Genomic DNA, 24,906 nt, shown 5'->3' with positions numbered 1-24,906 from the left:
TGTTTTGAAATGGCCTAAGCTTGTGTCCTAAAATATTCATAACTTACATATTGGAGTAGAATAATGTGAAATTGAAACATACTTCAAAATTAATAGTGCCCTTTCAAAGATGGGCATAGATCATTGACTATGCTCTCTGGAACCTTAATAGAGGTTAAGCTCCAGAGTTGTATTTAAGCCATGTGTTCATCAAATCAAACAAACATACAAAATATTTTCATACAGGATATACCATCATGAAGAATATTTTATTCCAACAGCATGTAGATTTTGGACACAAATTTTGCAATAATAAAAATAGCAACCTTGTTTTACATTCTTACACGATTTGGCTAAAAGTCTGTGGACAACTGATCACCACAACTATATGTAGCTCTTCCCTTCAAGGTCATAGACAATGCTCGGAGGTGAAACATAGAATATCAACTTTGTCAAGTCAAGTTCATTTGTATAGTGCTTTTAACAATAAACATTGTCGCAAAGCAGCTTTACAGAATTTGAACGACTTAAAATATGAGCTGATTTTATTCCCAATCTATCCCCACCGAGCACGCCTGTGGTGACAGTGGCAAGGAAAAACTCCCTCAGACGACACGAGGAAGAAACCTCGAGAGGAACCAGACTCAAAAGGGAACCCATCCCCATCCGGGCAACGACAGACAACACGACTATAACATTAACAGTCCTAACAAAGTCAGCTTCATTGATGCTATAAACCCCCCACCAATGGAAACCCGAGTGCAAAACCGTTCACAACAACCACAGTCCCAAAGTCAGCAAGTCAACTGCAGTCCCCAGCCACAAAAACACCACTGCAAGAGTCCAGAGTGTCCTCCAGGCGCGACCCCCAACTGTCCACATGGGGCCGCCCTCCACAGGAGCGATGCAATGAGACTCCAACCAGACATTGTCTAGGATTGTCTAGAAGAACGACCCAAAAAGCGAATTCAATCTTCCTAGTGTCTAATTTGCACCCTAAAATTGAATAAAACGGTTAAAATATACTGTTTTGCCCAATTTCTGAAGGTTTGTTTACATCTCACTTATGTGCACTTTCACTGCCAGGGGGCAGTCGTCATGATGTCATTTAAGGCAAACAGACTGGGGGCAGTTGTGTTTACTTGCGAACCGAGCACACGTGTACGGACTTTGGTCGTGAGAGGTTGTGTAAAATGTCTGAAAGCGATAACGATTTTGAAGTAGGAACTCTCCAAATTGAATATCAAGAGGTGAAACCATATATGTATGAACCTATGGCCGTTGCAAAGCAATCGGTGAATGTGGCTCACTGGTTTGACCGTGCAGCCTCGGAATCGGACAGCGACTCAGCCGACTCTGATCGCGGTGACCCCGGACCTCAACAAGACCTGCGCCCAAACGATTTATCCTGGTAATTATGATAAATTCCTACTTTCGTCGTAATACTAAATAAGAGCCCTTTTGAAGAATAATTAAACCACCCTCCCTAGTGGATATAGGTAACGATTACTTGACAGTGCGCCGGTAGGCCACATTAGCCTGCCATCCACGGCATTACACTATTTATAGCCTACTCTAAGCGAGGAAATATCCCTTTGTCTCATTTCCACAAGGATTGTACAGGATCCCTCAGGATTCTTGACTGGTCAATTGCAAGCAAAAGTAAAAATGTTTACCTCCAATCTTCTTTTTGTTTGAGCATTGCTGGTCTGTTTCTTCTTTGACTGCTTGATTTTGTTTCACACGCACAATCCACTCTCTCCACCTCTTCTGGAAAATAAAACAACCCTCTGGCTTCACGCACACAATCCACTCTCTCTGCCTCGTCTCCTCTTTCAGAAAAAGCCAACCCTCTCGCTCCGCCTCTTCTCCTCTTTCGGAAAAAGCCAACCCACTCGCTCCGCCTCTTCTCCTCTTTCAGAAAAAGCCAACCCACTCGCTCCGCCTCTTCTCCTCTTTCGGAAAAAGCCAACCCACTCACTCCGCCTCTTCTCCTCTTTCAGAAAAAGCCAACCCACTCTTCTCCTCTCTCGGAAAAAGGTAATAACTTCTTCCTGAACGTTGTTACAGTTCACTGCACAACAATAAGTCATGTTTGTTTATCTTAAATGACCTCACCCACAGAGTGGTCACGAAAATAGCCAAACAAATTCGCCACGATCCGCGCCAACTTATTTTAATTATTACTTATTAACAATACTTCTTGGGACCAGAAGAAAATTACAGAGGGTTTTTTAACATATACAAGTTTCAAATGTGCATACAATTAAAACCGTTGCCTATGACCTTTAACTCCTGCCACAAAGTTAGACGCACACAATTGTATAGGAGATCTTTGTATGCTGTAGCATTACAATTTCCCTCCAATGGAACTAAGAGGCCATGGACAATGCAATGAAGACATAGTTTGCCAAGGTTGGCGTGAAATAATGAGTGTTCTGCACAAAGCCCTGACCTCAACCTAACTGAACACCTTTGGGATGAATTGCAGACTGTACTATGGGTCTAATCACCTATCACAACATCATTTGTGTCTGACCTCACTAATGCTCTTGTGGCTGACTGGACAAATCCCCACAGCCAAAGTCTACTGGAAAGCCTTCTCAGAAAAGTGAAAATTATAACAGCAAAGGGGGACTACATCTGGATTGGGACAGTCAAAAAGTACAAATAGGTGAGACTGGTCAAGTGTCTCTTTCGCCAAACTTTTGGCTAGAGAGTGTACAATCAAGGCAGCCAAGATAAAATGTTCACTCGATGGCTACACTATATCCACAAAACATACAGGTCCCAATGTGTATACTCCAGAAAAATCATATCATAAATACAAGTTTCCTGTGAGACACTTCCTCAAAAAGTTTTTTTTTCTTTTTTTTTTAAACAGCAAATGACGAGCTCATTAACTTGGCTAACTCTTAAATTCTAACTCTTAATTTGGCAAATTAGCTTGCAAGGAACATTAACTCTAACACCTCAATAGTTGCATTTAAAGTTATCAATAACTCTTACAAAAATATGTTAGCTAAAGGATTTTTGGCTTACCTGTCCAAGGGGTATAGGGGGCTCTAGATAGAGGTGGCACCTTAGGCAGCCTGATAGCTGATCCTGCTATGCAGGATATCACATGCTCTGGCCCTCATCCATCTCCTAAACTCTCACGACTGGCTCCATGTGCCATACCCCAGGCAATGGTCTCAGCTGGCCGGCCAAACATCGTTGAGGGGGTGGTGCCAACACTGCATCACTAGGCGGTGGACTTCCCAATGAAGCCACCGGCTAGGGCGGAGGAACCCTGAGGGTCAACGGCCAAGTGTTCGGGACCAAGGCGTGCCTCAGGAGGAGGAGTCTCGGCTGCAGTCAACAGTTTGGAGAGGAATGGGCCCCGCCAAACTCTTCTGCCCAAGAGACACCATGATGAAGCAAACCGTAACTAAATCCATACCGGATCGGCCACTGCCCGGGTCAACAAGAGCCACGCCTTCTGCTAGACATCGGGACGGAGGTGAAAAATATGCTACTGGTGTACAACCCGCTACCAGTGTACAACCCACAGGGAACATACAAATAAGGGACAACATCTGTGTGGCACATGGAATGTAAGGTCATTGAGAGCAGCAGGAAAACCTGAACTTACTCACAAGATGGATAGGTACAACCAGAATATACTAAGTATAAGTGAGTTGAGATGGAAATGTTGCAGTGAGACATCTAGGGAAGATGGGCATAAACTATACTATAGCGGTAGAGAGGATAAACATGAACATGGTGTTGGGTTTTTAATACATAAGGATACCAATAAAGCAGTGATGGGTTGTCACCCAGTCTCTAGTAGGATTATTACTATCCATCTGAAGGCCTCACCCTTCAACATCACTGTAGTCCAAGTATATGCTCCAACTACATGTCATGATGACAAGGTAGAAGATTTTTATGACCAACTCCAAGAAATTTTAAATGAGATTTCAAAGGAGGACCCTCATTGTATAAGGGGACTGGAATGCAAAAAGTAGGAAAGGATATGTACATTGACTGGAGTAGTGTACAGGGGCCTCATTGCAACTCAATCAAATGACAGAGGACTGTGACTTCTGGAATTCGCTACCCACAACAACCTGGTCCTGGCAAATAAGCTTTGCTGTCACAAGAAATCCAGGGTGTGGACTTGGCACAGCCCAAGCGGGGAGTACCACAATCAAATTGACTACATTCTGGTAAAGAAATGATTTTGCACTAGCATTAACACTGGTAGAACCCGAACGTTTCCTGGAGCAGACATCGGAAGAGATCATGATTTATTGATGCTCTCCTTTCGTCTCTGTCTGAAGACCATCAAGAAACTACAATACACATGCCTCAGATTTAACTTAGAAAAACCTGAGGACCCACAGGTAGCTGAGACCTTCAAAGCAACCATGGGGGAAAAATTGGCATCACTCCTAATTTTTAAATGACAAGACTGACATTGAGGAGACTGTTACCAATTTTAACGAGACCATTGTGGAAACAGCCACCAAAATACTTGGGAAAAACAGACCAAGGAAAAAGCCATGGATTACACCAGAACTACTGGATAGTGAGATGAAAGAAGGGGAGTGGGGGGAACCCCCCACAAAAGGACTGCAGAGGGAGCACGTAAATACAAAGAAGTGAACAACAGCATCAAGAAAGGAATGAAAAAAGGCAAAACAGGAATGGACAGAAGATCAGTGCAAGGACATTGAAGTCTGAATAAAAACAATAGCAAAAAAAAAAAAAAGCATACCAACTTGTAAACGACCTTACAAGCACTAGACAAAGCAAAGTTTCCACTATACAGGACAAGAACGGGAAATGCCTAACAGAAGAGAAACAGGTCATGGAATATGGACAGAATACTGTTCGGACTTGTACAACAAGACAGAAGGGGATCCTCATGTACTGAATGTTCCTAGGAACCACAGTAGTGAGGATGACCACACAGACTCAATCCTCAGAGAAGAGATAGAGGAGGCTGTAAGAGCCCTGAAGAAAGGTAAATCTGCAGGAATTGACAATGTTCCAGCTGAGTTAATCCAGCGCCTTTTCTGTCAGTTAACCACAAACAAACACCTGAAGTTTGTGAAACGCTATTACAATTTTGACTGGAACCATGTTCTATGGTCTACTGGAACAAAAATGGAGATTTTTGGTAATACACACTCAACGTGGGTTTGGTGTAAAAAGAAGGATGGCTACAATGAAAAGAACCTGATCCCAACTGTAAAATGTGGTGAAGTTCTGTGATGTTTTAGGGCTGTTTTTCCTCCAAAGGCCCTAGAAACCTTGTTAGGGTACATGGCATCATAAGTCCATGAAATAAGACATTTTCTATCAAAATCTGCCTGCCTCTGCCAGAAAACTAAAACTGGGTCTTCCAGCAGGACAATGATCCAAAGCATATGACCAAATCAACACAAAAATGGCTAGCTAACCACAGAATCAAGCTTCTGCCCTGGCCATCTCAGTCCTCTGACCTGAAGCCCAGTGAAAACCTGTGGAGTGAGCTGAAGAGGAGAAAGCACAAGAGAGGGCCAAAGACCCTGGATGATCTGGAGAGATTTGTGTAAAGAGGAATGGTTTCAGATGCCCTGCTCTAGATCGCCAACCTTATAAAAGGTTATAGGAGAAGACTCTGTGCTGTTTTACTGGCAAAGGGGGTTGTACAAAGTATTAAATGCAGGGGTACCAATAATAAAGACACGTGTTTTGTTGCAAATTATTTGTTGATGAGGAATTTCTTTATTTCTGAATACATTTATTTCAATTAAAAGGTTGGATTTTCTCATTTTTTTCAGTGAGAGATGAAGCAACTTCACCAAAAGGTGGATTTTTTTCTGACCCTATTCATTAATCTTTACAAAGGTGTGCCAATAACTCTGGCATTGTAACTAGCTAGTTTATTGGTGCTGTGCTCAAAATGTAGCTAAAATGTTAAAAATGTAGCAACTAGAACACAACTTTCAAAAGACATTGATCTTCTAAAATGCTTTTTTTTGTTGTGGATTTCAGATTCTTAATAAAAACAAATGGATAAGAAAATACAATGGGGGGGGGGGGGGGGAATACTAGAATCCCCTTGCATTTGCATGCCTGGGACAATCTTAACAGACCGCTGGAATTCCACATTGTAAAATCATCTTAAATTATAAATCAATGATTATTGACTACTCAATTCAGTGTCTATTACCTCAGTAATCTTACTCCTCTCTTACTCTGTTTGGTGCTATTCAGAGGAAACACTTTAGTTTAGGATACAGATATACAGAATGTTACATTACTATAGATACAGACTACAGAATTTTACAGTTATGAGAACAATTCATGTTACACAGGTTTTGCTGACATTTAAAAAAAAAAATAGCCAGAGCATTGGCAACTTCACAAACATATGAAATCCATCCAGGTCCGGACAGCATACTCAATAATCTAAAGCTGATGGGGTTGTGTTTCAGTGTAACAAGGAATAATTATAAATAATTAAAAAAAAGAAGAAGAAGAAGAAGAAGAAGAAGAAGAAGGTGTGCCAACACACAAACACACCTTTGGCATCATGTCCTCCATAAACTTCTGCCCACCAAATCCAGGCTCCACTGTCATAATTAGTGCCATGTCAATTTGCCCAGCCCATGGTGCTAATTGTTCAACCGTGGTTCCAGGCTTGATAGCCAGGCCAACCTGCAAAAGGTTTTTTTTTTTAAATCATCATACAGGTAAACTGTCAATAACAGTTTAAATGAAGACCAGATCAGGAGTTTGTTAAAAACATCTTTTAAAAAAATATTATATAAAAGATAGATAGATAGATAGATAGATAGATAGATAGATAGATAGATAGATAGATAGATAGATAGATAGATATGCACTTTTTACAGAATGTGCAGAAACGGCAGTGAAAAGCACACAATATTTTGCACTGCTTTTGCTGACTATTTGTTGATTGAGCCTGTAACTATCACCTCAATAGCATCCCTACAGGATACATTTACCACTTTTAACATCATCCATGACTGAGGCAAGTATAGAGCTTCCTTCAGGTTTCGCACAACTTTAGCTTGGGGGTGCTAGTGGAGCTTTCTTGACTTTCTGAGCACCATTTTGTGGTCTGTTGCTCAGCAAATCTGGGAAATTCGCCAATAATCTACAGTCGAGGTTGTCAAGAGTTACCCTGTGCCTGATGACCTGAGAAAGTTTTCCCTCAGACAACATTTCAACCTTGTGTGCAGACTCTTTTAGCAGCTTTTTTGGGGGGAAAGAATTCAGAATGGCAGCAATCACCAATGTAATCACAAACATATGAGCCAGATTTTACTCAACTGTAATGAATCAATTTAAAAACTAAAGCTGATAGCAAGATTTGGTCCACCACCAGGAGGAGAAACTCCTCATGTCAGGGTAGGGATACTGCTGTCTGGTCCAAACCATATCATACTACAAGGCATAGCAAGGATCACTTAGCAGGTTCCCTTCCCTGAAATGCTGCAAGGTCAATAGGTCAACGGTTACCAAAAGGAGTTGATCGGAAGAAAACCCGAGTTCAACCAAAAGGTCACTCGAGTCATCCAGACACCAAATTAAGTAGTCAGTTCATTTGTATAGTGCTTTTAACAACAGACTGTTGCAAAGCAGCTTTACAGAAAAATAAAGACTATGAACGAATACATTTATTTGAACTAATAAAATTTATCCCTAATGATCAAGCCTGAAGTAATAGTGGCAAGTAAAACCTCCCTCAGACAACATGAGGAAGAAACCTTGAGAGAAACCAGACTCAAAAGGGAACCAATCCTCATCTGGGTGATAAGAGGACTGAGTGTAATTAATTCAAATAGAAAAGCACACAGTGCCAGTCAAAAGTTTGGACACACGTTACAATGAATGAATGAATGAATGAAATGAAAATGAATAAAGTGTTCAAACTTCAGACTGGTACTGTATGTGAAAAAAAAAACAAACACTAAAAACTTAAAACCCAAACCTTCATGCCACTTTCACGGATTTCCTTGATAAGGCTTCCAGGATTTGTAGTTGCCTCCAAATGAAATGTATACTGGTTGGCTCCTGCTGCTGCCATTGGTTTCACCCACTGGTCTGGTGTGGAAACCATCATGTGCATGTCTGGGGGAAATAAATACATAAATAATTCAACTAACATACGCCTTAGACCCGATATGGGTAAAATACAAAGCGATGAGGTCGTTGCCAAAGTAGTAGTGTTCAAAATGTTCCTTTGTTTCTTGTGGTGCTTAACTCTGTCCTTTCGATCATAGTTTGTGCAAACAGACAGACAATCAATAAATTTTACAATGCTGTTCCATGTACTCATGCACTACGAGATACATCCATGGTGCATGAACTCAATAGGTACATCCCCACAGCTGCAGCATTCGGAGGACTGTGCATAGGTGGCCTATCCATCATGGCTGACTTCCTGGGTGCTGCTGGCTCAGGAACAGGAATCTTGCTGGCTGTTACTATCATCTACCAATACTTTGAGATCTTTGTAAAGGAACAAAGTGAAGTCGGCAGTATGGGTGCTCTGCTCTTCTAAACAACAAAAGCCCTACACGGCCACCTTGGACTGATACATTTCCGTTTGTTATTCAGTTCTTTTTATACAATTGTTTTATCCATACTAAAATGTCTCATTTTTTTAAATCTTAAACATATCTTCCTTTGCATTTGGTTGTGGATTCTGTATTAATTGGATTGTGTATTAATCAAGATACAAAACGTTCACGGAATTTACAGCACCACCATGTTTCAGAATGTAAACTAAATAAATTATTATTGCCCTTATATGGACATAATATGTATAGTAGTTGTTACTGCAAACAATAGCAATAATTTAAAAAAAAAATGTAGAGCCTCTCTCATACCCAAGGTCACTTTACAATTACTGGGGAGCCGGGTGGGACCCACCAAAAGGTGGTCAGGATGTCATTCCAATGGTGTAGCAACCACAGTCCCACCAAAAGGCACACGAAAATAAGTTCCATACCACGTGCACAGCCGCCGCGCAACATTGCTTGGAACATTGTGCCATGGAGCCACAAAGCGAGCACAGAAGCACCGCTACGCAGAGTGCTGGTATGTCCCAAACCACCTGCACAGCCACCACGATGCCACCAAGCAACATCGCTCAGAACACCGCGCCAAGCACAAAAGCACTGCTGCACAGAGCACTGGATAACCATGATGTTAAAAGAGCAACGAGCTCACTGCAGTCCATAGCGAGGAGCACAGACATCACCCACAGCGAACAAAGGCCTCAACAGCTTCAACTCTGGCATGTTGGTGGGTTTCCTCACATGAACTGCTCGCTTCAGGTCCTTCCACAACATTTCCATTGGATTAAGGTCAGGACTTTGACTTGGCCATTCCAAAACATTAACTTTATTCTTCTTTAACCATTCTTTGGTAGAACAACTTGTGTGCTTAGGTTTGTCGTCTTGCTGCATGACCCACCCTCTCTTGAGATTCAGTTCATGGACAGATGTCCTGACATTTCCCTTTAGAATTCACTGGTATAATTCAGAATTCATTGTTCCATCAATGATGGCAAGCCGTCCTGGCCCAGATGCAGCAAAACAGTCCCAAATACTACCACCACCATGTTTCACAGATGGTATAAGGTTCTTATGCTGGAATGCAGTGTTTTACTTTCTCCAAACAGAACACTTCTCATTTAAACCAAAAAGTTGTCTTTCTGGTCTCATCTGCCCACAAAACATTTTTCCAATAGCCTTCTGGCTTGTCCGCGTGATCTTTAGCAAACTGCAGACGAGCAGCAATGTTCTTTTTGGAGAGCAGTGGCTTTTTCCTTGCAACACCATTATTATTCAGTGTTCTCCTGATGGTGGACTCATGAATATAAGCCAATGTGAGAGAGGTCGTCAGTTGCTTAGAAGTTACCCTGGGAAGGTAAACGTGTTGGGAAGATCAGTCTTTGATAGAGCCCTGTTCTTTAAGCCCATGTTTACATTAGACCATATCAGCGGATCATCAGATTAACGTTTTTAAAACGATTAGTGTGCACACAGCAACACCAATACACAATTTGCATGCACACAGCAACACCAATACACGGATACGCTCGGCTCCGCAGGTATCCTGCGCTCCAAATCACCCCGCCCTGAACAGCGAGTGCCCTCTGGAGGGTGCGCACTCCGGCCCTGCGCAGCTCACAGAGCACGCGAGTGAAGTGCACGAGCCACGATTCGGGACTGAGCCGCTGTGTGTTTGATCCCAGCGCATATCACTTACCACTTGCAAGTGGAAGGATGGCAAGCCTAAAGACAATCATAACTACACAATGGGCAGTATTTGCATCAGTATTTGCAGTATTTTCATACTTTTATACTCTTTAATGAAAGGTGATACAAGGCGGAAGTCCGCGCCGTTTTTCAGCAGTCGCGTCACATGACCAACGCCAGCGAAGCCAGGAAGGTGGATGTCACAGTGACGTTGTCCAATGACGACGCCAGCTAGAGCTCAGCACAGCGTATTCGCGTATCTCAATGTTTACACAGCACCGGAGCTGACACGATCTGGATTGAATACGTGGACCCTGGCGGATTCCTGTTTCCCGGCGTTTCCAGGCGGTTTAATGTAAACGGACAGTGCATCCGCGAAGAAAACGAGACAGATACGGTCTAATGTAAACTTGGCCTAAATAAAACAGGGTGCCCACTCACACCTGATTGTCACACCATTGATTGAAAACACTGACTAATTTCACCTTCAAATTAACTGCTAATCCTAGAGATTCACATACTTTTGCCACTCACAGATATGTAATATTGGATCATTTTCCTCAATAAATGACCAAAGTATAATATTTGTCTCATTTGTTTAACTGGGTTCTCTTTATCTACTTTTAGGACTCCGATGATGTTTTAGGTCATATTTATGCAGAAATATAACAAATTCTAAAGGGTTCACAAACTTTCAAGCACCACTGTGCATAATTACAGTTTAATACTTTTATTTGGATCATCACACAGGGAAGGATTGCAGATCCAAACATTATTGGAAATACTCTGTAGATTGGCAAGTGTGATCATAAAAAAAAAAAAAAAAAAGTCTAACAATGTCTATGGATAAATATGACATCTCCGTCTCCAGATGGACAAACTACCTATTATGGCAGAAATTGAGCAATATTTAACCAGCCTCTTAGCGCTTATTTTGGATAGTCCACACAGTTGCAACCCACGTAGGACAAGTTTATGTACATGCTCAAGGGTCCCAAATACAAGAACAATTAATTTGCAATTATAACCAAGGCACATAATTGACTCAAGTGTCTGATACTGTACTTTAGCATCTTGGTGTTAAAACAAGTAACCATGTATAAATCAAACGAGCAGCCTATTTCGATAATCACTACTGTTCTATTGCTTTCATTTATGATGGTGATATCTGGAGTATTTGGGAAGTCATTCAATTGAACATTGTCATGATTTTCAGTATTAAACCAATCCATTTGCACTGCACTGTGTTTATGCATGTCTGTTCTTTCATCTACAATTTCTTTAATACTGTCAAAGACCAGGTCAACTAATCGGTCGTGCCTAGCGATGTAAAGTCCTTTGTAAAAACTACAGCCATTAAAGATATGTGCTATTGTTTCAATTTGACCAGTGGAACAGTGAAAGATACAGTACGGGTTATGATCTGAAGGATACCAGGTAGCCAGATTATATTTTGTTGGGAGGACCTGGAGGCGAGCCTTGATTGTAAAAGTTAAAATGTCCTCACCAACAGAGCAGTTGCTGAGCACAGAGTGAGACAGTGCATGATCTGCAAAGGTCAAACCGGTCAATTTTCCCTGCAGATTCAGGCTGGCCCAGTGCTATGCACTCTGGGACCGTTTCATATGAAGGATTAAAGCCCGCGCATGTTTTGCGGGCAGCTCCTGTTCTCCTTCACCTTGCACATAAGTTGCACGTGCATATATAAATGGGTCCGTTATGATGTTATCAAAAGATGTTACTTTTGCGCCATCTAGTTTGGCCCACCGCAGATGTATTTTGGTGCGGTGGCAAAGATCGTTCAAATCGAGCCAGTCCGACCTCACACCAAAGCCTGTTGCTCTACTGTCCAATTTACCGTTCCCTTTCACCTGGAATCCGAGAAATTGTGCGTCGCTATCAAGTGCAAACGGAATTTTCCTTCGCTGCAGATGTTGAAATAGCGACGCCCGGGCCATCTCCCTAATTCGCAGGTCATCGTTGTTCAGCATACTGAGTAGATGGCTCGTCCTGGAAGCAGTATAAATCCATTCGATGTTTGGGACACCCAACCCCCCCTCCCTCTTGGATTGAAAAATTATGTCCCTTGTTGAGTGGGTATTTAGCCCAAACCACTGTCTTACAGTACGGACAGTTATGTTGTTAAGTTCAGTGAGGGCTTTTTGTGGAAGGTGGAGGTTTGCAAAAAGGTGTTGGACTTTGGACAGGGCTATTTCTCGTACGGCTTGCACTTTCATCATGATGGGTAGGGGGGCCGAGTCAACAAGATCTAATTTATGAGTATACTCAATAATGAGTTCTGACTGTTGCTGTTCCCAGTCACCTGCCACATTGAATTTGTGGCCTAGGTATGTGTACTGTTTACACACGTGCAATTACACACACACACACACAATGCGTGTATATATTTAAAATATATATAATCTCCTTCTCACCCCCGGTGGGGGGTTGGTATCCATGTCATCCTCAAGCTCGGGTCCTCTACCAGAGGCCTGGGAGTTTGAGGGTTCTGCGCAGTATCTTCGATGTTCCAAGGACTGCGCTCTTCTGGACTGAGGCTTCAGATGTTGTTCCTGGGATTTGCTGGAGCCACTCTCCCAGTTTGGGGGTTACTGCCCCAAGTGCCCCCACTACCACGGGGACCACGCAACCCTTGACCTTCCACATCCGTTCCAGCTGCTCTTTCAACCCTTGATACTTCTCAAGTTTCTCATGTTCCTTCTTCCTGATGTTGGCGTCAGCTGGGATCGCCACATCTATCACCACCACCCTCTTCTGCTCTTTGTCCATCACCACTATGTCCGGTTGGTTAGCCAGGATCTGTTTGTCAGTCTGGAAGCTGAAGTCCCACAGAATCTTGGCCCTGTTGTTCTCAGCCACCTTCTGTGGTATGGCCCATTGGGACTTGGGCATTTCTATTCCATACTGGTTGCAGATGTTCCTGTATACTATCCCAGCCACTTGATTGTGCCTCTCCATGTACGCTGATCCAGCTAGCATCTTACACCCTGCTACTATGTGCTGGACTGTTTCAGGGGCTTCTTTGCACAGTCTGCATCTTGGGTCTGATCTACTCTGGTAGATCCTGGCCTCTATGGCTCTTGTGCTTATGGCCTGTTCTTGTGCTGCCATGATTAGTGCCTCTGTGCTGTCTGTCAGTCCTGCATTATCCAGCCACTGGTAGGATTTCTTGATATCAGCCACTTCCTCTATCTGACGGTGGTACATGCCATGTAGGGGTTTGTCTCTCCAGGTTGTCTGTTCCTCCTCCTCCTCTGCACTCTCATCAGGGTTCTGCTGCCTGAGACATTCACTTAGCAGTTCATCCTTTGGGGCCATCTTTCTGATGTATTCTCGGATTTTCGATGTTTCATCCTGGACCGTGGTCTTGACGCTCACTAGCCCTCGGCCTCCCTCTTTCCGCTTAGTGTATAGTCTCAGGGTGCTGGACTTGGGGTGGAACCCTCCATGCATGGTGAGGAGCTTTCTAGTCTTGATATCTGTGGCTTCTATCTCCTCCTTTGGCCAGTTTATGATACCAGCGGGGTATCTGATGACTGGTAGTGCGTACATGTTGATGGCTTGGACCTTGTTTTTACCATTCAGCTGACTTTTCAGGACCTGCCTTACTCTCTGGAGGTATTTGGCTGTGGTTGACTTCCTTGTGGCCTCTTCATGGTTTCCATTAGCCTGTGGGATGCCAAGGTACTTGTAGCTGTCTTGGATATCACCTATGTTGCCCTCTGGTAGGTCAATCCCTTCAGTCCAGATCATCTTGCCTCTCTTTGAGACCATCCGGCCACACTTGTCCAATCCGAATGACATCCCTATGTCATTGCTGTAGATCCGGGTGGTGTGGATCAGCGAGTCTATTTCTCGCTCATTCCTGGCATACAGCTTGATGTCATCCATGTAGAGCAGGTGGCTGATTGTTGCCCCACTACGGAATCGGTACCCGTAGCCGCTCTTCGTGATGATCTGACTGAGGGGGTTCAGGCCCATGCAGAACAGCAGTGGTGATAGCGCATCTCCTTGGTATATGCCGCACTTGATGTTGACTTGGGCAATGGGTTTTGAGTTGGCCTCTAGGGTTGTCTTCCACATTTCCATTGAGTTCTGGATGAAGGTCCTTAGGTTCCTGTTGATCTTATACAGTTCCAGACATTCCAGTATCCATGTGTGTGGCACTGAGTCGTAGGCTTTCTTGTAGTCAATCCAGGCAGTGCACAGGTTGGTCTGTCTCTTCTTACAGTCTCGGGCGACTGTTCTATCGGCCAGTAGCTGGTGCTTGGCTCCTCTGGTGTTACTGCCAATTCCTTTCTGTGCCTCGCTCATGTATTGAGCCACATGCTTACTCATTTTTGCCGCAATGATGCCTGACAGGGCCTTCCATGTTGTGCAGAGACAGGTAATTGGCCGGTAGTTGGATGGGATGGGTCCCTTCTGGGGGTCCTTCATGATTAGGACTGTCCTGCTTTGGGTTAGCCATTCTGGGTGGGTTCCATCCCTCAGCAGCTGGTTCATCTGTGCTGCTAGGCGTTCATGGAGTGCAGTTAGCTTCTTCAGCCAGTACGTATGGATCATATCGGGGCCTGGTGCTGTCCAGCTCTTCATCTTTGACACTCTTTCTTGGACGTCTGCCATTGAGATGGTTACTGGTTCTTGTTCTGGGAGGTTGCTGTGGTCAGCTCTTAGGTCCACTAACCATTGGGCATCGGTGTTGTGTGATGCCTTTCTTTCCCATATGTCTTTCCAGTATTTTTCCACCTCAGCTCTTGGTGGGTCTGACCGGTTGTTGTTCCCCTGCCATTGAGAGTACACCTTGGCTGGTTCAGTGGAGAACAGCTTGTTTATTCTCCTGGCCTCTCCTTCCTTGGTGTATCTCCTCAACCGGGTGGCCAGAGCTGTTAGTCGCTGTTTGGCAGTTTCGAGTGCCTCTGGTATGGAGAGTGAGTTGTACTTCCTGGGCGCCCCTTTATTCACCATGTTCCCTTTCTGTAGTTCAGCTAGCTGGCTAACTTCTCTCCTTGCTGCCTTTATCTTGGCCTCTAATCGTCTCTTCCATGGTGGATACTGTTTGTTATGTCCCGAGCCCACCTTGTGTCCAAGCATCTCCATGATTACTGTTGCTGTACTGTGTATCAGCTTGTTGGTCTCAGTGATGGTTCTTGTGGAGATTGTCTTCAGAGCAGCATTCACATCTACTAGTAGATCTTCTGAAGGTACTTGGCAACTCAGCTTCGGTATTCGTCGGGGGCTCCAGGTTTCCAGTTGGGTCACGATCTTCCTTCTCAGGTCAGCAGCTCTTGTGTTGAGGCTGTTAGCTGTTGGGGCTTGGTACCCAATCTCTGGTTGTGGGGATGATGACATCTCCCCGCTGACCTGTCTTCCTGGCTCCCCCTTGCCGTAGCATCGTTGTTGTATTTCATTAATCTCTAGTTGTGATAGCAGATTTCGATTATGGATGTTGGAACACTGGGCTAATAGCTGTTTCTTTGTTAGCCTTGATTGTGGGTTTCGAAGTATCCAATGGTCCCACATTCTCTGCATGTATCCCCTCTCTCTGGGATTGCTTGTATAGTAGCATTCCAGCAAATCCGTATTTTCTGTCCTCGTCCATCGATGTCTTGTTCCAGTAGCCCATTTCTCATCAGTTTGCCCTGGTTCCCTAGCAACTGACGCAGACCTTGTTGACCCGGGCGACGTCTGAGCCGGTATGACTCTATCAGTTATGTTTTCACTCATTCCTGAGGTAGGCTGATATATCATGAGGGGTTTTGCCTAAGGACCCTTACTGGATGATGTTTTGCCCCGACCGGGATTCGAACCCCGATCTCCTGCGTCGTAGTCAGTGAGCATTACTGTACTATCCAGCTGATGTGTGTGTATATATATATATATATATATATATATATATATATATATATATAAATATATATATATATATCTGCACGTGTGTGTGTGTGTGTGTGTGTGTGTATTTTATATATCTCTCACCCCACACACACACACACGTGTGTAGATACGCGCGTGTGCGCGTTATTTGACATTGTAATATCTACACAGTTATGTGACAAAACAGGACACACACACACACACACACACACACACACACACACAGTGATATAACAGGGTATCTGCACATTTTTCAAGTACAAATTTAAAGACTTAAGACTTTTTCCAAGACCTCTAAATGGAAAAATTAAGACTGTACCATGGCAAAGAAAATTATAAATACGACAACTTAAAACTGTTTCCTGCAATAGTTTGTTTTTTTTTACCAACTTTAAGAAGAATGCACACAATTGATGAACAACAGGGTGCATCAATGGCAACTGTTAGACATGCAAACAGCTGAAACAAAGTCGTGTGTTTTGGGCCTGCAGAACTACTGTAGCTGCAAGGAGAAGACTGGTGTTTACTGGAGAAAACACCATGAATCATTTCAAAAACGAAAACAATAAACGGCAAGTAGAACCAGCTGAACAACCTTAGCCGGCATTATTTCAATCCCCAAAGATTATCTTTGATGTGTGATTTTGTGTCCGACAGCAAAATCAGTCTGAGTGTCGTACAGTATACAGCTGGCTGAGGAAGTTCTCGAGTATCTTCTGCATTATAGCAGATAACAACATAAACCTATTTATGCAGTCATACAATCATCAGAGCGTTACATTAAACACAGAAAAACAACTGTCACCTTTCATAACCATTATTATCAATATTAATCAATGTGTTGTAATAACTAAACTAATCATCATCAGTGCAATTGTTATATCAATGTTCATTATTCAAAAATATTATAATCGTTTGAGGTGAGGACTATGACGTTGAAATTGGACGTCAACTTGATAATTCCACCTTTTATAAAAGATTGAGGTCTAATCCAACGGAAATGTATAAAAAAGAAATACAAATTGTTTTGACATCTTTCCTTGAGAGTGGAGAGATAACAAAAAACGAATATGATTTCATGAAAGTTGATCATCCTCTAATACCTGTTATTTACATTTTGCCCAAAATACATAAAAACTATGAGAAGCCCCCTGGTAGACCTATCATAGCTGGCATTGGATCACTAACTGAAAAAATATCCACATTTATTGACTTTTTCCTAAAACCTCATGTTGTCACTCTCTCCTCTTTTGTAAAAGACTCTATGGATATGATCAAACTCCTTAAAGAAATTGAACTTCCAGCTGACATAATGTTGGCCACTTTCGATGTTGAATCATTATATACCAATATTCCTCATGACGGTGGCATTAACGCAGTGGACTTTTTCTTGAGTACACACCATGAAAATAGAACACCCAGCGTGGAATGTATCAAACGTTTGACTGAGATTGTGTTGACAAAAAATTTTTTCATGTTTAAAAATGATTTCTTTTTGCAGATTAGAGGGACTGCTATGGGGAGCACTATGGCACCCAATTATGCAAATCTGTATGTGGGCCATTTTGAACATAATGTGGTTTTAAACCAAGCTGTCAACCCATTTTACGATAAAATTCTCTTTTATAGGAGATATATTGATGACATTATTGTGGTGTGGAGAGGCACAGAAACTGAGCTAGTTGATTTTCAGAACTTTTTAAATGAGAGAAATGAAAATCTGAAATTTACTGGTGTTTTTAATAAAGAACAAAATCAGCTTCTTGGACCTCTTGATATCCGTAGATGGTAGTAGGTTAAAAACGGACCTTTATAAAAAACCTACGGATAGAAATACACTTTTACATGGCAAAAGTTATCATCCCACCACTTTAAAGCGGAATCTACCTATCAGTCAGTTTAATAGGATACGTCGCATCTGTAGCTCTGATCTAGACTACACAAGGCAATGTAGTGCTATGTCCGAGCGCTTTAGGGAGCGCGAGTACTCTGAACATTGGATTAATAATGCAGTAGAGAGGTTCCACAACATCGACCAAGAGACGTGTCTTAATAGAAAAAGACACAGGGCCCCGACAATAGGCTATCCTGCATTACGCAGTACTCGCCACTGAGCAAGCTTTTTGAAGAGATAGTGAGGAGACATTGGCCCATCCTTAGCTCAGACCCTACCCTCAGCGATGCCTCCACGTTTTGTATACAAGCGTTCAGACAGCCCCCACGTTTTGTATACAAGCGTTCATTCAATATACGCAATAGGGATGTCCCGATCCGATCACGTGATCGGAAATCGGGCCCGATCACATGGTTTCAGACTCGATCGGAATCGGGCATTGCCTCCCGATCAGAGATCGGATATATATCTATATAATATATTCTCATTTTTAACACATCAATAGCTATGCGTTGGCACAGAGCGAGACCAGACCTCTTGTCTCAACACAGCAACATCAACGCGTGCGGCATGACATCACTTTGTAGCGGAGACGCTATTGGTTATTGGCTGCCTGTTGCCGGCAAAGTTGAACACGGAAGCAGTTCGAAGCGGAAAGCAAAGAATGAGATCTTTTTTTTTTTTTCGTTGGATGACAAAAGAAACGGGCTCAAACCTGAAAGGGTAGAAATGCTTGTTTTCATCAAGAAAAACGTTCATTTCCTTAATTGAAATTACTGTACACCACTGTGAGATGCGTTCTTAAAAGCAAATTACCGGCACTGTGGCACTTTTATTTTTTTTTATTTGTTTACATTCCTGCCAGGTATTTTAAGGTTATTTTTTTAAATTTATTTATTGTTCAAACTGCCTCACGTAAGTGCTCTGTTTGCTAACGGAGTTGTTGGATGTTAAAATAAGGTGTTAAATAAAAAATGAGGAACATCCTGGATCCGTTTCTTTCCTCGTCTTTATTTTTTATGGATTGTAAGAAGTATCGGATCGGGACTCGGTATCGGCAGATACTCAAAATCAAATGATCGGTATCGGATCGGAGGGCAAAAAAACCTGATCGGGACATCCCTAATACGCAACCTTGTCGTTAAGGCCGACCGACCACCAGACCGCGCACGGAGATTTCCTCCCCTTCCTGATGGCAACTATAGGTGCGGAAATTGCGCGCAATGTAATTTTACGCGCAAATGTAATTCTTTCAATCACCCGCACACTGGGAAGCCTTTTAAAATAAAAGGCGTTATTTTGTGCAATACACGAAATGTAATTTATATGATTAAATGTCCCTGCGGATTAGCCTATATAGGCAAAACAACAAGGTGTTTAAAAACGCGCATCGCAGAGCATAGAAGCAATATACGGTTGAATGATGAGAAGAACCCTGTAGCTGTCCATTTTAACACGTTTAAGCACAACCTCGCAACCCTTCAATATATTGGCATTGAACATGTTGCTACACCTAGACGTGGGGGTGATGTTGATAATCTCCTTTTAAGACGTGAGGCTTTTTATATATATACCTTGAACACCATTGCACCTAAGGGAATGAATATGTATTTTGATTTAAAACCTTTTTTGTAATTGATTTTCACGTGATATGTATTTTATATGTTGGTGTACTATATTCACATCTTTTTAATCTTTCAAACTTGCAAATGTTTTTTGGTTTTGCCTTTTGTATGACTGGTACAGGTTAAGACACCTGTCTGTCTAATTGATTGGCACCTTTGGGTGCCTTGCCTGGGCGGGTGTAGAGCAGGGTCATGTGATATAGGCCACAGCCTCTTCCTGTTACCCATATGCCTGATGAAGATCCAGGGTGATCGAAACGTTGCTTGTTTTAATTAAATAAAGTTTATTTTTTGGAGCGTATCCAGCAGTGTGCAGACCTATTTTCTTTTATTATTCAAAAATAATCATTAATTATTATCTATAATCCATGAATAATTGTTTGTATTACTACTACTAATAACTACATTTTTAATAATAATTAAAAAAAATTAACTCAATTTTATAAAATTTTAATAATCACTACTTATTAGCTATATTAATTAATTGAGTAGCAATTATTATAATTCAGTATTATTAATTAATACTTAATAAGCAGTGATCAAAATGTAATTTAATAATTGATTAGTAATCATCATCATCAACTACTATTTAATTATACTAATAATAAGTAGTGATTATTAAAATGCTATAAAATTGAGTTATAAGATTAGTTAAAATTATTATTAAAAAAGTAGTAATTATTATTATTAGTAGTAGTAGTAGTAGTAGTAGTAGTAGTAGTAGTAGTGATGCAAACAATTATTCATGGATTATAGATAATTTGTTTTTAATAGTGAACATTGATATAACAATCGTACTGATAACATTAACAACAAGTATTACTAGTAGCGTTATTGTTTATTAGTAGTACAGTTATTTTATATCAATGTTCACTATTTAATTTGTTTGTATTCTACCAATTACTACTTTTTAATAATTATTTGTAATAATTTAATAATTTTATAACATTTAATAATCCCTAGTACTTATTAATCACTAATTCATAAGTAGTAATGATTAATGATCAATAATTACTACTACTACTAATTATTAGTGGTTGTTAATATTATTCTTATTATATTAAAAACACTTGTAGACGATAGGTAATAAAAAACTTTTTATACAAATTATTTATATTGTACTATATTTAGAATTATTGTATTTTCTGTATTTCTTTTTAATTGAGTTTTGAAATAAAAGTTTATATATTTATATTAAACTTGGTACAATAAACAATGTTCGCATGCGCGAACCCCCCTGCGTTTCACTCCGGAGCGCTTGACCTCTAACACGCGCGCGCCTTGTGTCCGTGAAAAACCAGTTTCCCAGTCCGCCGTGTCCCCAGCACTACGTTATCATCTTTAAACACATTTGTACGATCCAGCGCTTTTTATCGCAAACGATTCTTCTCCTTATTTGGGGGGTATTTGTCATCCCCCAACCACTTGTCGTTAAACAGACATCTTCCCATAATTATCAACGCTTTCTACCACCCGCGTAAGCTACCTGCGTATCTCTCACTCTTCACAACCACCGCACCACATCACACTTCCTCCAGTAGCCTCCTAACATTAGTTCTTGTTCTACGGAATGCACAGAACCAATGCTGCCCCTAAAAGGTACGCTGGTCACTTTTAAAATTACGGTTAAAAAAAATACCCCAAACCGGATGGAGACATTTCACTCGTTCGGTCCAATATTAAATTTAATACCTCCCTTTTGAAAATTCCAGTCATTCCAAACAATTTAAGACGTTTTTAGGCCTTGAAAACCAAAAGTTGTATTTAAGACTTTAAGACTTTTTAAGGGGTGCTCAGACTGGGGACTCCATTGTGCTACTGGGGGACTTCAATGCTCACGTGGGCGACGACAGTGACACCTGGAGGGGCGTGGTTGGGAGGAACGGCCTCCCCGATCTGAACCCGAGTGGTGTTTTGTTATTGGACTTCTGTGCTAGTCACGGTTTGTCCATAACGAACACCATGTTCGAGCATAGGGGTGTCCATAAGTGCACGTGGCACCAGGACACCTTAGGTCGGAGGTCGATGATCGACTTTGTAGTCGTTTCATCTGATCTCCGGCCCTATGTCTTGGACACTCGGGTGAAGAGAGGGGCTGAGCTGTCAACTGATCACCACCTGGTGGTGAGTTGGATCCGCTGGCGGAGGAGGAAGCTGGACAGACCTGGCAGGCCTAAACATATGGTGAGGGTCTGCTGGGAACGTCTGGCCGAGCACTCTGTTGGGGAGGTCTTTAACTCCCACCTCCGGGAGAGCTTTTCCCAGCTTCCGAGGGAGGCGGGGGACATTGAGTCTGAGTGGACCGTGTTCTCTACCTCCATTGTGGACGCAGCTGTTCGGAGCTGTGGCCGCAAGGTCTCCGGTGCCTGTCGTGGCGGCAATCCCCGAACCCGGTGGTGGACACCGGAAGTAAGGGATGCCGTCAAGCTGAAGAAGGAGTCCTATCAGGCCATGTTGACCTCCGGGACTCCTGAGGCAGCCGACGGATATCGGCAGGCCAGGCGTGCTGCAGCTCGGGCAGTTGCGGAGGCAAAAACTCGGAACTGGGAGGAGTTCGGGGAGGCCATGGAGAAGGACTATCGGTCGGCCTCGAAGAAATTCTGGCAAACCGTCCGGCGCCTCAGGAGGGGGAAGCAGTACTCTGCCAACACTGTTTACAGTGCGGGTGGGGAGCTGTTGACCTCGACTGGGGACATTGTCGGGCGGTGGAAGGAATACTTTGAGGATCTCCTCAATCCCACCGTCATGTCTTCCACTGAGGAGACTGAGGCTGATGACTCAGAGGTGGACTCGTCCATTACCCAAGCCGAAGTCACTGAGGTGGTTTGCAAGCTCCTCGGTGGCAAGGCACCGGGGGTGGATGAGATCCGCCCTGAGTATCTCAAGTCTCTGGATGTTGTGGGGCTGTCTTGGTTGACACGCCTCTGCAACATCGCGTGGCGGTCGGGGACAGTGCCTCTGGAGTGGCAGACTGGGGTGGTGGTCCCTCTTTTTAAGAAAGGGGACCGGAGAGTGTGCTCCAATTATAGGGGAATCACACTTCTCAGCCTCCCAGGGAAAGTTTACTCCAGGGTACTGGAGAGGAGAATTCGACCAATAGTCGAACCTCGGATCCAGGAGGAACAATGCGGTTTTCGTCCTGGTCGCGGAACACTGGACCAGCTCTATACCCTTCATAGGGTGCTCGAGGGTTCATGGGAGTTTGCCCAACCAGTCCACATGTGCTTTGTGGATCTGGAGAAGGCATTCGACCGTGTCCCCCGTGGTATTCTGTGGGGGGTGCTTCGGGAGTATGGGGTTCGGGGCTCTTTGCTAAGGGCTGTCCGGTCCCTGTACGAACGGAGCAGGAGTCTGGTTCGCATTGCCGGCAGTAAGTCAGACCTGTTCCCAGTGCATGTTGGACTCCGGCAGGGCTGCCCTTTGTCACCGGTTCTGTTCATAATTTTTATGGACAGAATTTCTAGGCGCAGCCAGGGGCCGGAAGGAATCCTGTTTGGGAACCACAGGATTTCATCTCTGCTTTTTGCGGATGATGTTGTCCTGTTGGCTTCTTCAAACCAGGACCTTCAGCATGCACTGGGGCGGTTTGCAGTCGAGTGTGAAGCGGCTGGGATGAGAATCAGCACCTCCAAGTCCGAGGCCATGGTTCTCGACCGGAAAAGGGTGGCTTGCCCTCTCCAGGTTGGTGGAGAAGTCCTGCCTCAAGTGGAGGAGTTTAAGTATCTCGGGATCTTGTTCACGAGTGAGGGAAGGATGGAGCGTGAGATCGACAGGCGGATCGGTGCAGCCTCTGCAGTGATGCGGTCGCTTTACCGGTCCGTCGTGGTGAAGAAGGAGCTGAGCCAAAAGGCGAAGCTCTCAATTTACCGGTCGATCTACGTTCCGACTCTCACCTATGGTCATGAGCTTTGGGTAATGACAGAAAGAACAAGATCGCGGATACAGGCGGCTGAAATGAGTTTCCTTCGCAGGGTGGCTGGGCGCTCCCTTAGAGATAGGGTGAGAAGCACAGTCACTCGGGAGGAGCTCGGAGTAGAGCCGCTGCTCCTCCACATCGAGAGGAATCAGCTGAGGTGGCTCGGGCATCTTTTTCGGATGCCTCCTGGACGCCTCCCTGGGGAGGTGTTCCAGGCATGTCCCCCCGGGAGGAGGCCCCGGGGAAGACCCAGGACACGCTGGAGGGACTATGTCTCTCGGCTGGCCTGGGAACGCCTCGGTGTTCTTCCCGAGGAGCTGGCCGAGGTGTCTGGGGAAAGGGAAGTTTGGGCTTCCATGCTTAGACTGCTGCCTCCGCGACCCGGTCCCGGATAAGCGGAAGAAGACGAGACGAGACTTTTTAAGGACCCGCGGGAACCCTGAATATAACACACAACTGCCGAGAGAGTCACCCTTACATTCTGATAATATCAATTCACAGTATTTGTTGTCAAACCTAGGTACATCCTATGCGACTGCATCTAAAGGTATGCCCAAAGACCAGTCCACCACCGGCTTGTGTTTCAATACATGTGAGGGAAAACTGCCACACAAGTGGCTACTAATACATATTAACCCCTCATGGTTAATACTTGGCAAAACCACCTTGGCCTACAATATACAGCTTGCAAATACTCTGGGAAAGTTTTGCACTTCTGGAGGATGACATTTTACCAATTCTTCTTTGCAAAATTTGCTCAAGCTCTCCCAGACTGAATGGAGATTGTTAATAGCAACTCTCAAATTGGAGTTCTGAACTGAGCCATTCTAAAGCATTAAGGTAATTGGTTTTGAACCACTGACTGACTTCACATTACAAGCTTCGTTGTTAGGGTGCATCAGTTGCCCTCACTTTCATAAAATCTGATGCATTTTTGTTTGGGTGTTCCTTTTCACCAATAAAGACATCCTGTAAAATTTTTTGACTATATTCAAAAGTCTAATGGTGGCACCATGAGGTTCATTTTTTGCCAAAAAACGCTTATTTTATGTTTTCGCGTAAGGTTTGAATCACAATGTTGGACTCCATTTATTGATTTCTTGTGACTCAGAGATCATGTTAAGAACCTTTGCAAGGGCTTGAGAAGCATTAATGTGATTCATAATACATTTGTATTGTTTAAAAGTAGTTGAACAATGATTCAATGAACAGCTAAAACTCAAACTGTGCTTGATAATATATTTAGAATATGTACTAAAAATGTGTATCTAAGATATTTGGTACACTCTATAAGGTGCCATAATGTTTCATGAAAAGTGATCGAAA

At 43.2% G+C, this 24,906-nt stretch overlaps 1 protein-coding gene across 3 annotated transcripts in view; it reads right to left on the bottom strand.

The window, feature by feature from the left end:
• Positions 1–24,906, bottom strand: part of rpe (ribulose-5-phosphate-3-epimerase) — a 164,008-nt gene that overhangs the window by 18,678 nt on the left and 120,424 nt on the right. For 2 of the 3 annotated variants that reach the window (XM_060929034.1, XM_060929036.1), the window contains 2 exons: positions 7,973–8,112; positions 6,538–6,672 (listed from right to left, as the gene is read on the bottom strand). In XM_060929034.1, the coding sequence (XP_060785017.1) occupies positions 6,538–6,672; positions 7,973–8,112 (275 nt within the window). The remainder of the gene's footprint in view (positions 1–6,537; positions 6,673–7,972; positions 8,113–24,906) is intronic. The other variant, XM_060929035.1, reaches the window with a different exon arrangement.

The sequence above is a fragment of the Neoarius graeffei genome, chromosome 9 (genome assembly GCF_027579695.1).
Source record: "Neoarius graeffei isolate fNeoGra1 chromosome 9, fNeoGra1.pri, whole genome shotgun sequence".
NCBI classification, from domain to species: Eukaryota; Metazoa; Chordata; class Actinopteri; order Siluriformes; family Ariidae; genus Neoarius; species Neoarius graeffei.
This window is presented reverse-complemented; position numbering and strand designations above follow the sequence as displayed.